The 12,893-nt window shown below is 45.8% G+C and overlaps 1 protein-coding gene across 1 annotated transcript; it reads right to left on the reverse strand.

The window, feature by feature from the left end:
* Positions 1-1,145: 1,145 nt before the first annotated feature.
* On the reverse strand, positions 1,146-12,890 carry MYCBPAP (MYCBP associated protein). The gene is made up of 19 exons (XM_086624324.1): positions 12,731-12,890; positions 11,874-11,992; positions 11,118-11,277; positions 10,906-11,013; positions 10,231-10,401; positions 9,793-9,908; positions 8,925-9,075; positions 8,550-8,665; positions 7,746-7,846; positions 6,990-7,101; positions 6,447-6,636; positions 5,746-5,933; positions 5,036-5,176; positions 4,572-4,856; positions 3,612-3,733; positions 2,744-2,859; positions 2,125-2,258; positions 1,747-1,926; positions 1,146-1,244 (listed from the first exon to the last, which is right to left on the reverse strand). The coding sequence occupies exons 1-19, from the start codon at positions 12,888-12,890 to the stop codon at positions 1,146-1,148; spliced, it is 2,769 nt and encodes a 922-aa protein (XP_086480450.1).
* Between the last annotated feature and the right edge of the window lie 3 nt (positions 12,891-12,893).

Below are 12,893 nucleotides of genomic sequence, written 5' to 3' on the forward strand. Positions count from 1 at the left end.
GTAAAAGAGCACGTGCCCGAGGCACACACGCCTGGTGCCAACGCGCAGCGATGTACAGAATTTGTAACAGCGATGCTTGGCGCCGATATGCATCTGCTGCCTAAGAAACCAAAGGTATCATTGAACCTAAATTAATAATCTACACTGCCGTCATTTCTCTACAGGGCAAAAACCTCTCCGGGGAATGCTGTCCAGCTGCTCTAGCAGGAAGACGGCACTTTACTGACACGCCAGGTCTCTCCTGATGCCAGGTCAAGAGAGACCCTGCCCCAGCTCACTCTGCCTTGGAAATCTGCTCCCACTCAAGCCCAGCTGCACAGCGTGTGACGCTCAGAGCTGGGATGCCTCCACAAAAAGTTCCGTTCCAGCTGGGATACCCAGACAGAAAGCAGTAATAAGCCCAGATGCACGCAGAGGCTGGCAGAGACGGGACAGGTGGCTCTCACACAATGCCTAACCATGCTCACAATATTTACGGCACGAATTCACTCATTTTAATTCAAGAGTGATTAGTCTTGGAAGGAAGCAAGTAAGAGTTGCTCAGAATGGGGCATGGTTACCTTGAGCTGGATGGAAAGAGACAGCAAGATCAGCACAAGAAATAAACTCATGTGTGCAAAACCAGGCGGAGTGGCACACCCCTCGGGGTAGCGCAGCTTCACTGGGATCCAGAATGCCTCAGAAAAGCCTCTGTCAGCAAGTCCTGCGATGAGACTACACAAGCAGTCAAGAACATGATCAAAAACAGGACGGATTTTTCTAAGTTACTGTCCTGGTACTTGGACTCACGAGTACAAGGGACACTCTGCTCACCCACCTGCTAGCCAAGCAATATTGAGAAAGAGAGAGTAAGACATATCTCATGTTGACTGGCACTTTTAAATTCTTCTTCCTTAGCAGAAATGCCAGTATTTTCTAGTCTTAACTGTTTCCGAGGCTGTGATATTTCATGCCTTGTCTCTTCTTGGCAAGCGATCATCAGTTACTTCTAACAGATGATCTAGCAATAGTCTCGCATCACAGCATGTGAGAAAAGAGGCAGCCCTGTATTTGTAACCAGTGCATCGCTTCAGAAAGAAGACTCTTCACTTGATCTGTGTACATATGCTTATTTATTCATTTTCTAAAAGTAAGTCTATTTCTAGTTATAAAGGGCTTCGCTCTCCTTTTACAGTTCCTTTTTGCTTTAGTTCTTCAAATAAAGAAACCATTTTGCTCACCATCGAATCCAGCAGTCCATAAACCTGCAGCAGAAATTAACAGAAGATAGTTGCAGTGAAAACACACAAAGAAATTCTGATGACGAGACTAACAGACAGAGAGATGGTTTCTCAAGCAGGAGCACGCTAACGTACGGGCACGCACGCGACCACGTAGAAGCAGCTGCCTGCTAACAGAGCTTAGCTCTAGGAAGAACTTTTCTGGCTATGAAGAGTGTTTAACATTATCTGAGATACAATTAATCCTGCAGATCTCTCAAGAGTCCACAAGCATGTTAAAGGACATCCCAGATAGAAATCCCGCATGTGGGTATGTGATGGCTGGATTTATGTCAACAGATTCCAGGCTGGAACAAAGGACATCTTACTTTGCATTTCACACTTACCTCGCTACAGAATTACAGACATATGTTTGTCAGTATCCTGAGTTTAACAAAACACTTACCTCTCCACCTAAGCTTCAATGTAAGCTTACAAGCAAAGAACAAAAACAAGAAACAAAGATATAAGCTTTGGTCAGGCTCACTTCAATATAAAGTTTCTCCTGGTACATCCCAAACAAAGTAGGGTCCACCTGCTCCTGAGGAGGTTCTCCTCTATCTGTAGTTGCAGCTTCCATGGGCTGTGCTCCCTCTTTCACCACCTGTGATGAAGTGGAAGATTTCAGCTTCTTCTCATCTTTTAACTTTCTGCTGCTTGGACGTTCCTATTCAGGGACGGATAAACAAACAAACAAACAAAGTCACATGGGTCAGAACATCTTTCATATTGTTTCAAGATGCGCCTTCCAGAAGCAGCACCTCTTTCATTGGGTTCGAAATCAGCTCAAACTCAGGATACACAACCTCAGAATGGACCACACTGTCTCCAGCACTTGGGTTTCAACAGGCATCCCAACACATACCTCTTTCGCTTTCCCTGCTGTCTTTGTTGTTCTTTTTTTGCCTTCTTTATCCTTAGCACCAAACGAACTTCTCTCTTCTTTCCTAGTGGTTATTCTGTCTTCCTTTCTTCCTTTTAAAGGTTGCTTTACTTCCACTACAAAAGAAAGAATTTCAATTACCCAAAAGCAGCATTTTCACATTCGGAAAGACAAGCTCACTGCACTCATGCAGTGGAAGTATATTACTTTTGCAATGTATTTTCTTCTTTTTATTAATCCGAGCTGTACTGCACTGAAAAACAATACCTTGAAGAGTACTTTCTTAAAATAAGGAATGAACAGGTCTCAGATGTGTATCAGAACAAGCCTGTAAGACAGCTAATAGTGAGATAGAGTTTTCTGGGTTAGTCTGTGTGAAAACCATGGCTACACCTAGCTAAATTAAAAGGCTTATTGGAGCGGTGGTTTTTTAATGACACCAAATCACAGGTCACAATTAGCATCACATGATCTGTCACTTTTTCTAAAAAAGCTTTGAGGGGAAACTGCTGAAATTGCCATTTCAGTTGACATTCAGCATGTTTTCCAGGATTTCCAACAGTCCACAAAAACCAGTTGCTATGTTAAAACTACCATTTACCTGTTTCCTCTAGGACAACATCTACAAAAGTGGTGTTCTCAGGCAAGCCAAGCATGGATCTCAGCCTCACAGAGTGACTCACCAAACCGTCAATTGTTTCACGCCACAGCTGGAGACTGAGAAAAGTATCAGAATGAGAAGGGAGATAGTACAGCAGTTGCCATCTTGTTTTACCCTGTGCCCAGGAGTGAAGGCACCTTACATCTGAGAGCTGCTCTGTCCAGCTAAACCAATAAATAGCACTCACCATCGAAAACTCTGTGCAGAGGGATGCTAAATTACTTTCCTCGTGTTCGAACCTTCTAAAGTCTCCATGGTTTGCAAATCAATGGGCTCGTATGGACCCATAAATATTACTGTGAAACTAGATCTCCTGCTCTTCAGCATGACACATGTTGGTAAATCAGCATCGACCTGCTCTCTGTGTTTACCAAGAGGAACCTGCATCCTTCTAATTTAGAAGCAACTAGAAGCTGTTGATATGTTTACAGTCTGAAAGCCTGAGCAAAGAACAGACAGACTCTACAAGGGAGGATACAGTTATCTGAGTAAAAGGGTACAGAATATTACCCAGAGGTTTCATAAATATAGACTAGAATAATCTTGCCAAAAATAATCTTGTATACTCCCCAAAATTACATGAATTTAATATTCTAAACTTATCTCTATCTCTAGGAAAGAAAAAAAAAAAAAAAAGGCATTTGGGTCCTAGACAGCTGCTACAAGCTATAAAAAGACAGAGTGTAAAGACAACTTCTAGACCTCATATAATTATCTGCACTTTGAATCACAACGCTTGCAACAGAGCTTGCTGAGGCTGTTGATCACACGATGCGTTTACAAGCTTTATCTTGCAAAGGTAACGCACCAGATTGGATAGAAAAGATCTGACTGAGTTGGCCTCTGTTCAACACACAGCTCCAGTGCTGCGGAATTGAGCTGGGTCAGTGCTTGCTCTCGCTGCTCCTCCTTGGGGATCGACTTTATAGCCTAATGTGAGAGAAAACACAGGGTCTGTGGAGCACTTCTTCTGTCTTCCTTCCCAGTCTGTGGACCCTGAGCTCAATGGAGCATACCACAGCTCTCTTCCTGTACACCAGTCTGAAACCAGGTTGCACTGAGCACTTATGCATCCAGGTGTGGCCTCCTTCTATATGGCTGGGATTTGGCCAAGGTGCACACGCAACCCAAGATCTGGGGAGCAATCCCAGACCCCCCCAGTTAGACTGACAGTAAGGCCCTTTGCAACTTCACAGGTGTGCTGGAGAACAGAGCTTCTAGGGCATTAGAAGGCCCCAAAGTAAAGATTAGTTACAAATGCAGCACAGATATTTCCAAGAGAGCACTACAGAAAAACTGGGCTAACAGAATCCAAACCACACTTTCTTTAATCTAAGGAGGTCTGTACTTTATCCACAGCCTGTCATGAGTGCCTCCAGTGCTCTGATGAATAGGGAGGGCTCTTCAAGAGAGGAGCCCTTGGGGAAGCCACAGGAGGCTGTAGGGTCAGCCTGCCCCCCCCATTCAGTCCTGGGATGACAGAAAGTTAATGGGGGAAGAGCTTAAAATATCTATTATATTGCATGGTTCTCTTTTCTTCTTCACATAACAGTCCTCAAAGTTTCCCTTGGGAATCTCTTTACTAGAGCACTGAGGGTTTGGTCAGCAGAAGTGCTTTTCTGCAACACACACAATAAATGTTCTCTAACTCACAGCACATTGGAAGCAGACCTTTGGGTGGGCTCACACTGGGGTAGGCCAGGCTGTTTGTCGGGAAAAGAAAACACCACCAGCTTGCCATAGCACTAGAGAGAACAGGGGTGCCCACCTGCTTAAAGTCCTCTAAGGAGAGGTTCCATGCTGAGGGGCCTGGTTCTTTCTCCTCCATGTTTGTTGTTTGACTCAGAGCTTCCTCAAGCGTGTTCTTCCAACCTGGGACCTCTCTGGTGCTGCTCTGAGCAGGATGAGCCTCTGAAGAACTCTCCTGGTACTGCACATCCTCCGCAGGGCTCTTCTGGCCCAAGGGCACTTTCTCCTCAAAGGCTGAAGGGACAGTAATGTGCTGTCTCCATAGCTCATGCAGCTGTTTTACCACGTGATGCTGATAATGCAACTGTGATAACAAGGAAGAGGTAAATAATGAAATGAGTTGTGCCTTTCCCCTACAAACCTAATTGTTGAAGCCAGCTCAGCAGACTATGCCAGCCTCCAGAAAGCCAGGGATGCACCAGCCCCACCAGTCTTCCCCCTCTGCTATTTCACTTGTGTAACCCATCAAATGGCGAATGTAACCTCGGGATTCTTCCAGTGGAACAACTCTTCCTCTGTGACATAGGCATCCACAGGAGATGGGGTGCGCTCTGGGGTCCGAATTTGGACAAGTTCCTTCATATTCTTTTCTACAGTAGCAGCTTCTCGAGCAGCCAGGTCAGTCTGAGGCACCACAACAAGCACAACGTGTGAGTCTCTATTCCATATACAGACACATAGCAAATTCATACCCACACTAGTAACCACAGGTACACATTATAGAGGGTCACAAGGACAAGAATGACTGCAAACCCTGCTAAGCAGAGTGATACTTCCAACAGCTTTTCAAATAAACCCCACAAATCCTCCCCAAATTATACTTATCAGAGCATAGTGTAATTTTCAATTTAAACCTTAACTGATACCGTCGTGTACGACCCATAGTCCCATCCCCACTCAGTAACTAAAGAAATTCATTACCAACAGAAAATTCATTCTCTAAAGGACCAACGTGAACAGTTTAGGAGACACAATCATGTCTCTATTAACAACATTACAATAGACTGCAGAGTTCTTCCATTTTATGTAGCAAACCTGCTCAGGTATGTACAGATGTTCTGTGAATAAACAATCATCTTGCTCTCAGCCCTAATTGCATGCAATAAAAATACCATGTCATCCTCTCCCACCCTTGTCCCCTATTTGTATATTACGTTCAAAGCTCACAGTTACCCAGTTACATGCTTGGTTACCTCCAGTTTCTCTCGGAGGTCAGCCAACTTATCCTCGTACACACTGATTCCCCAAAGGGTCACCTGCAGCAGAGCTCCACCTAATAACAGAGGATGTGTCCTAAATTCCCAGGACTCGCTGAAAACTCCTGCTCTCTCTGACTTGAAAAGAAAGGAAAACTTCCTAGTTTGAGCAGGCAAAATTACACCTGGAACAAGAGAGAAAATGCATCAGTCTGCAAGAAACCACCTGGTTAACTTGACCCTTTTCCTACCCCACCCTGAGTGTCCTTATCTCTGTATGAGACTCTTTGCCCACAGCTTAGCTGGTTATCGCACTTCATCCAGCTATTTTCCTCCTTCCTGATTTACTCCCAGTCACCATGTTACTGAACAGGTGTTATCTCCACTGCATGCTCCTTTTACAGCAAGCTCAGTACTCTGGCAGATTATGCCCAGTTTGCTATCAGAAAATGATTCACTTCTCAATATTCCACCCATTTACATTCAGAGTAGGAGCAACTTTTAAGTCCCATGAAAGGGATCTGCCTCGCACACCTCTTTTTGTGTGAGTCAGCTCTGACACCCAGGGTGGCTTCTCAAGGAGAATCACCCAACAGGCTTGCTCTGCCATGAGTCAGACTCAGCATCTCAGGTCTAACTCTGGAATACACGCTCTCTGGTCTATGCACAAAGGTCTTGGAGATCAGCAGCTCTCATACCTGGTCTGGTATCAAAGTAAAAACATGGCATCCTCTTCCCCTTGGTTTCTCTAGAGGGAATCTGCTGAGGAAGTCTCATCCAGTTATACCAGATGGCAGTTGTGCCATCATTGCTCACCGTCAGAGAGCTTTCGGCTCTCTCACCAGCCAAAGTCTCAAAGGTGAGCCGGGCAGCAATGCCAATTTCATCCTACAAGGAAGAGAAAAAAAAAGATAAAGATAACGATTTCTACTCTGTCTGGCAGGATTTATCTTGCCTGAAGTTATATCACAAATAAGGGGTTGAGCCTTGGTAGGCAAACTTGTAAGGCAGGTCCAATGAAGTGGCCATTATACAGAGAAAGCCTGGGAATCCGAGCTTCACACCACAGACAGAGCAATCCCTTCTGTTTCTAGATCTCTCTGGAGCAAACATAGGGATACTCTGTTACACTCAGAATAAATCCCCCATTCTCTGGCCTGGGAGTGACATTCATTGTACAGCTTTGACTTGGGAACTCAAGCAGGCTTAGCTTGACTGAACAACAAAAAGTGCACAATTACCCTGCGAGAAGTGCTGCAGTCGATCCAACGAGCAGGCTGGCCACAGAAATTTAAAGACGGACCTCGTACTGCTTCTGGAACCACATCGGGGTAGTCTCTTAAGGAGTCACTGCTAAAGAAAACGAGCCAGCATTTTTGTGGAGCAAAATTCACTTTCAGAGAGGGGACAACCAGAGGTGATTCACAAGGCCCTGTAAGAAATAATCCCAACTAATCCTTCTCCACATAGTCATCTCTCCGGGGACAGAGCCCTGCCGATGTGGTGAACTCCAGCGAGCTACTCGACGCCATAAAGGAGGACAGGACAGCCAGACACCTGCCTAAGAAAGACTGAGGGTACATCACTGAGCAAGGAGAAGAGGCCCTCGGGTTGTGCCCGTTACTGATGGACAGGACAGGGGAAAAAAGGCAAATTAACAATGGGAGTGAAAGGCTGGAAAAAAGACAACCAGATGGAGGATATTTAAAGCAGAATCCCCACCCTGCCTAATGTAAGCTCTGGAGCCACACAAAGGGAAGACTGGAGGAAGAGCCTCAAAAAAACTTTTCTCTGATTCTTGCTTCTTAGGCACAAGGCCCCAAGGCACAAAGGAACTGCTTGATTCCTGAATCTGGTGATTATAATATTATAATATGCCTTTTCTTGTGTGCCAGGGGAGACTTCTCTCTGTTCTGGATAAGAACAGCTAAGAATACCCTTACAGACTGGTGGCGCATGCCCAAAATTATTTATTTATGCCATGAAGTAAAACTTACAGGGTCTCAGACGCTTCAGGAGTGGTGGAACGTGGAAAAGGCTCTGTTGAGACAGATGTGAAAGGCTGCCCTTTACCAATCACCTCCAGACCATCCAGATCCTGGACACACAGAAAAATTACCAACTCACAATTTCTCTTTTTATATAGAAAGGAAGTTAAAATACCAGACAAATGCACTGAGTCAAGTAAAGTGAAGTTGAGGTATCTTGCTCCTACTATGCTTTTTAGAGGTATCCAATGTGTGTTCAAGAGACACAGGAAGGAACCAACTCTGGATTTCCCAAGAATCCTAGATGACTGCATTCCCTGCTACAAATGATGCGTGGATGGGAAACGTTTCCTTCACACACATTTCTCACCCCCAGAGCCTGGTTTCAGAAAGAAAAAGGTGAGGTTTGTTCAGTTTTTAAGAGGAGGGGCTACCTGCCTTCAGGAGATTATTTCAGATGCGTTGTCTTCCACATGGGTAAAGGTGTCTTCCCTCTGCCCTGAGGCACTAAATCAAAGTCCTACACCAATATTTCGCAGAGTTTTTTATGGCCTAGGTCTTGGCAGCTGCATGGTGCTGGTTCAGGGTCCTATTCTGAGGCTTCTAGACCACTCCATGCCACACTTCGGGAGGCTAGACAACTCTTTCATGGGTGTGGCCCTTTGGAAATGTGGGAACTTCTAAGATAAGTACTGTGGGGTTAAGTTTTAGATTCTTAATGCTTTCTTAGATCCAGTTCTTGGCAATTTCATGTCACTCTACAGCATCTGACAAGAGACAATGCAAAGAATGTTCTCGCTCATCTAGTCTTACCGGCTTATAAAAATCTAGCTCCTCTAGGACAGATTTTAGCTCCTGTCGTCGATGTTTCAGGAAAAGACTCTTATCCCAGGTTAGATGGAAAGGGATCCTCTTTGGAGGCTTCAGACCTGTGGAAATTCCCATACAAGAGCTCACTGTCTACGTACCCCCACGCCTGTTAATTTAACTCTCTGCTAAACGTTGGTCTCACAGTGTTTTAAAGAGCAGATCCAACAGATGACTAGGAAGTAGCTTGTGCTGCAGCTGTCGCAAGGGACAACTATAATGTGAGCTTCTGCGCTTGCAGAGGTCACTATTTCTTTCTGCTGCTCCCTCCACATTCGCACCCCATTTCTTTGGAGCCACCCCTCTGTGACGTTCCCTTACTCGTTTCCATCCGGACAGTGTGGGGTTTCCCCACATGAGCAACTGGCTCTGTGCAGCCACGTTCCCTCTGAGTCAGCGTCATCGTCAGGCCAGTGAGTTCATCTCCAATACGCTCAGGCTGGCTCCAGAACTCGCTTCCTCTCCGGTAGCCCTAGGGCAGAAAACAAGGCTCCCACTGATGCTTTCAGAGGCGTATGACTGCCTGCTATTTTCACAGAGACTAGAAGCTAAAGAGAAGAAGGGGTCTATCTCTGCTTATACAGATATTTTAAAAGTCTATAAATTATCACTTTCTGCAGAGCAAGCCAAAATTTTGATCAGGCTGCTGTCAAAGACAAAAGAAGACTTTCTTCTAACTAGTGCTACATGAAGGTTGAATGCTATTAAAACAATGCCTCACATAAATGCAGATTCTTTGATAGCACTATAAATGTAAAAAAATTATTTTAACATTGGATACTCCCATAACCCTCCTGACTTACCCATACCCCTTTCTCCATGGCAATCACTAAAATTTGAGCCTGAAGCTATCAGATCTTTCTGTCCCTGGAACAGCAGTTGTGGCATGTCCCCATGCCACTTCTCAGTGCATGACAGTCTTTGGTGATAATCAAGAAATGGCACTTGCAGTTTGTTAGCAAGGAGACGAAGCACACCACCTCTTTCCTCTGACTCGTACAGATAGCACAGTTCATGTTTTTATTTTTAAAGTCACTGAAAGCTCTGCTTGCACACTAGGCTGAAGGACTTACAGTGGCTTTGATAAATGTCTACTGACAGGTCTTCAGAGACATTACTCATAGCACCAGTGTCTTAGCTCTTTCACAAGAACAGAACAATCAGGATGCAGAAGAAGTGAGGCTCTCACCTTTCCAGGAAGCAGGGCAGGGAGACTCCGGTCAATGATGTCACGTTCTTCCTGGATTTGCCTGTAATCCTCTGAGATGTTCATCAGCAATTCATTCTCTGGCCTCTGAAGAATTTCTATAAAGAAGAAACATCAAATCATTAGGGCTGCACTTCTGGGCACACCCTTTACCACTACCATTGTTCCTGTGTAACATTCTTACACTGTTCCCCAACAAATCCATTGTCCTTGCCCCAACCAGAACCACCAGGTCACCTCCCCACAGCATCCACAGCCACTAGCACCAGCAGCGTGGGGAGATCTGAGAAGATGGAAGTAGACTGCAACAGCAACTGGATTAACCCCAGTCAGCTATGACCATTACAGTTTGTTGTGGTGCCATCAAACTCCCCCATCTGTACGCAGAATTTCACAGAATGAGGCCTCAGCTTTTCTCACCTCCTAGGTATTTCTCTTGCTTTTTCCTGATTGCCATATTACGATGCCAGTTCTGGAGAGCTTTGTGCTCTGCCAGTGGGGTCTGATGAACCTTTTTCTTCTTCTCTTCTCCATGTTCCTCTTTTAAAGCTGTCACAGACACATCTGGATGAGAAATCTCAATAAAATCTGCTAACTGAAGAGAACAGAAATGTTAAGTTAACCTCTCTGTGCACACACAGCCACCACAAGAACGGGAGTGAGAAGGAGAAAAGAATTCTTCAGATTGACAGTACTTTTATCTTACCACTCTGAGAGGAACCAAAACAGGGCACTGAGAACACACTCAGAAACAATGGAAGGATTTATCTGAGTAATTTGACTCGAGCAATGGTATTGCTGCAACACCAGCTCTTCCCTTGCAAGCCTGACGCCATCAGCACAAGCACATTTGGAAGAGGAAGCCTCTGTAATTCTTCCCTCCATGACCTCGTCCTGCACACAGGACTTCAAAACCTGCTGGTGCAGTTTCACTGAAGACAAGCCCTCCCTGCAGAGTATGACAAGGCTGGGAAAACCACACCTCAGGCCTGACTTGTTCCTGATAGGTGCTGAAAAGCATCGAAAGGTACTGTAGGCACCGCACTCCACCTCTAGAAAAGTGCTGCACAGCAGCATTTTCTTAACTTTACAAACCAACCTGAGCATTTCCTCTGGTCAAGGCTTCCATCTTGAACTCCTGAAGACTTCCCAAAATGTGATGGGAGAGAATCTCTTCACAGCCATCACCAAACAGTTCTGGTCCTACAACACACAAACACACAAAAAACCCAAGCCCAGAGTCAGGTCACTAAAGCTAGGCTTAGCAAAACCAAAACTCAAAGATAAGATGTGAAGTTTAACCGTACCAGAAAAAGCCGGTGGTTCCCTGTGTGCCTTTGGGGAAGCAGGATATGCTACCAGGGAATGTGCCACCTTCTTCGTCTCTTTGGGCTGACGTTTTTGAACAAAGTATTTCCTACTAACAGGAATTCTCCCAGCATCATAGGGAAGGTGTGGAGTGTGGAGCTTCAGAAAATAAATGGCCACAATGTAATTAGGTACATACTGACTCACCTTTGTTCCTTCTGATCCTTCCAGGATACGCAGAGAAGTCCTACCAGTCATTACAGGCTGTTCCTCCCCAAGCGGCATGTTACACCACTGCAGGGATACTAGCTTAGTTACTGTCTTACTCTTCTGTACTCTGCTTTATAACTGGGGCAGAGAAAAAAAGAGTTTTAAATCACTTTCCCAATAGTTTTCAGCTGTGTCACTTGGTATCAAACACTTCAACTCACACAGTTTGACCGGAGTTTTGGAAGGGAACTGTTACTTGGTTACTAAATAACTTACACGTCTCATTAGACCAGGTAATTTTGAAGACACAGATGACACATTGTCCCATTTGAAAAGATTGTGTAAGGATCAATAATCCTTTACTTTTAGCAACTGACCCTGATGATCTGACAAGTCATAAAAAGCAGGACAGACAAAACAGAATGAGAACTGAACTCCAAGGGTGGGTTTTGGTTTAAGTTAACAGACAGCACCCTCTGTTAAACACCCAAAATAAGAGGATGGTGTCAGTCAAGGTAGATGTTTCTATCAGTAGAAATACATACTTTCTCCAGGTCCTCCACCTTAATTGCAAGTGCCTGGATGTCATCTTGCAGAACACACGAAATAGGCTCAGGCTCTTCTGCAGTTGTTGAGGACAGTTCATCTGTCTTTTCCATCTCATCTGAAAAAACAGATGAAGAGACCTCCTCTTCAGTATCCCAAGGAAACCTCATCTTTCTCTTTCAGCCTGGTTATTCATTTCCAGCAGAACTATGTTTTGAGGGTAGGTTTTTTTAAGGTTATACAGAACAATTAAATTCAGCATCTCTTATAATTGGAAAACCAAACTCAGAGACGCTACAAGGATCAAAGTGGGGATTCAACTGTCTCACACTTTATTCTACATGAGAGACAACAGAGGAGATAAATACAGCCCATGCTTCCCACAGATAGAAGAACAAATTCCTGGAAAGTTTCCTACACCACCTGCAAGCACAAGCTGCACTACGCTCAGCAAGCCGCTGGATTTTCAGAAGCTCCTAAATAGTAAAATAGCTCTTTAATAGCAAAACCTCTGCCAAGCCAGGCCCAGGCCACCACCGGGCAGGGCCACAGCTGAGGCAACCCCACCGGGGGTTTGCTTCTCCCCTTATCCTTAACCTGCAAGTCCCTCCAGCTGCGACTGGCTCCTTGCCACGTGTGGCATCGAGCAGCCCTTCCGAGTGAAAAAAGTAAAACAAGAATAATAAAAGAAAAAGAAGGCCACTGCGTGGGGAAGGGACTGCTTATGGCGGCTTCAGCTCGGGAGCGGCGGGGACCCACAGGCCGTGCAGGCAAGGCCCAGGCCGCACCGAGGGCACACGCCAGGCCCGGGCCCCGGGCGCCGCTGCCCCCGGCCGCGCCATTCGCGGGGCCGTACCCGGCGGGATGCCCGGTCGGGGGTCCCGCCGGGCCGGCCCGGGCCCGCAGCTCCGCCGCCGCCGCCGCATCCCGCCGGGCCGCTCCGCGCTCGGCACCATGGCAACGCGGTACCGCTTCCGGAGGGCGGGGCGGCAACGGCCGGCCAGCGCCGTGCGCATGCG

This window comes from Tauraco erythrolophus, chromosome 20, assembly GCF_009769465.1.
Source record: "Tauraco erythrolophus isolate bTauEry1 chromosome 20, bTauEry1.pri, whole genome shotgun sequence".
NCBI lineage: Eukaryota > Metazoa > Chordata > Aves > Musophagiformes > Musophagidae > Tauraco > Tauraco erythrolophus.

Coding starts and splice junctions, on each gene's coding strand:
- MYCBPAP (XM_086624324.1), bottom strand. CDS start 12,890: ATGCGCACGGCGCTGGCCGGCCGTTGCCGCCCCGCCCTCCGGAAGCGG. Junction 11,278..11,873: donor AGGTGGAGGACCTGGAGAAA/GTATGTATTTCT, acceptor TATTTTCTGAAG/CTCCACACTCCACACCTTCC. Junction 7,102..7,745: donor CCTGAAGCGTCTGAGACCCT/GTAAGTTTTACT, acceptor CGTTTTCTTTAG/CAGTGACTCCTTAAGAGACT.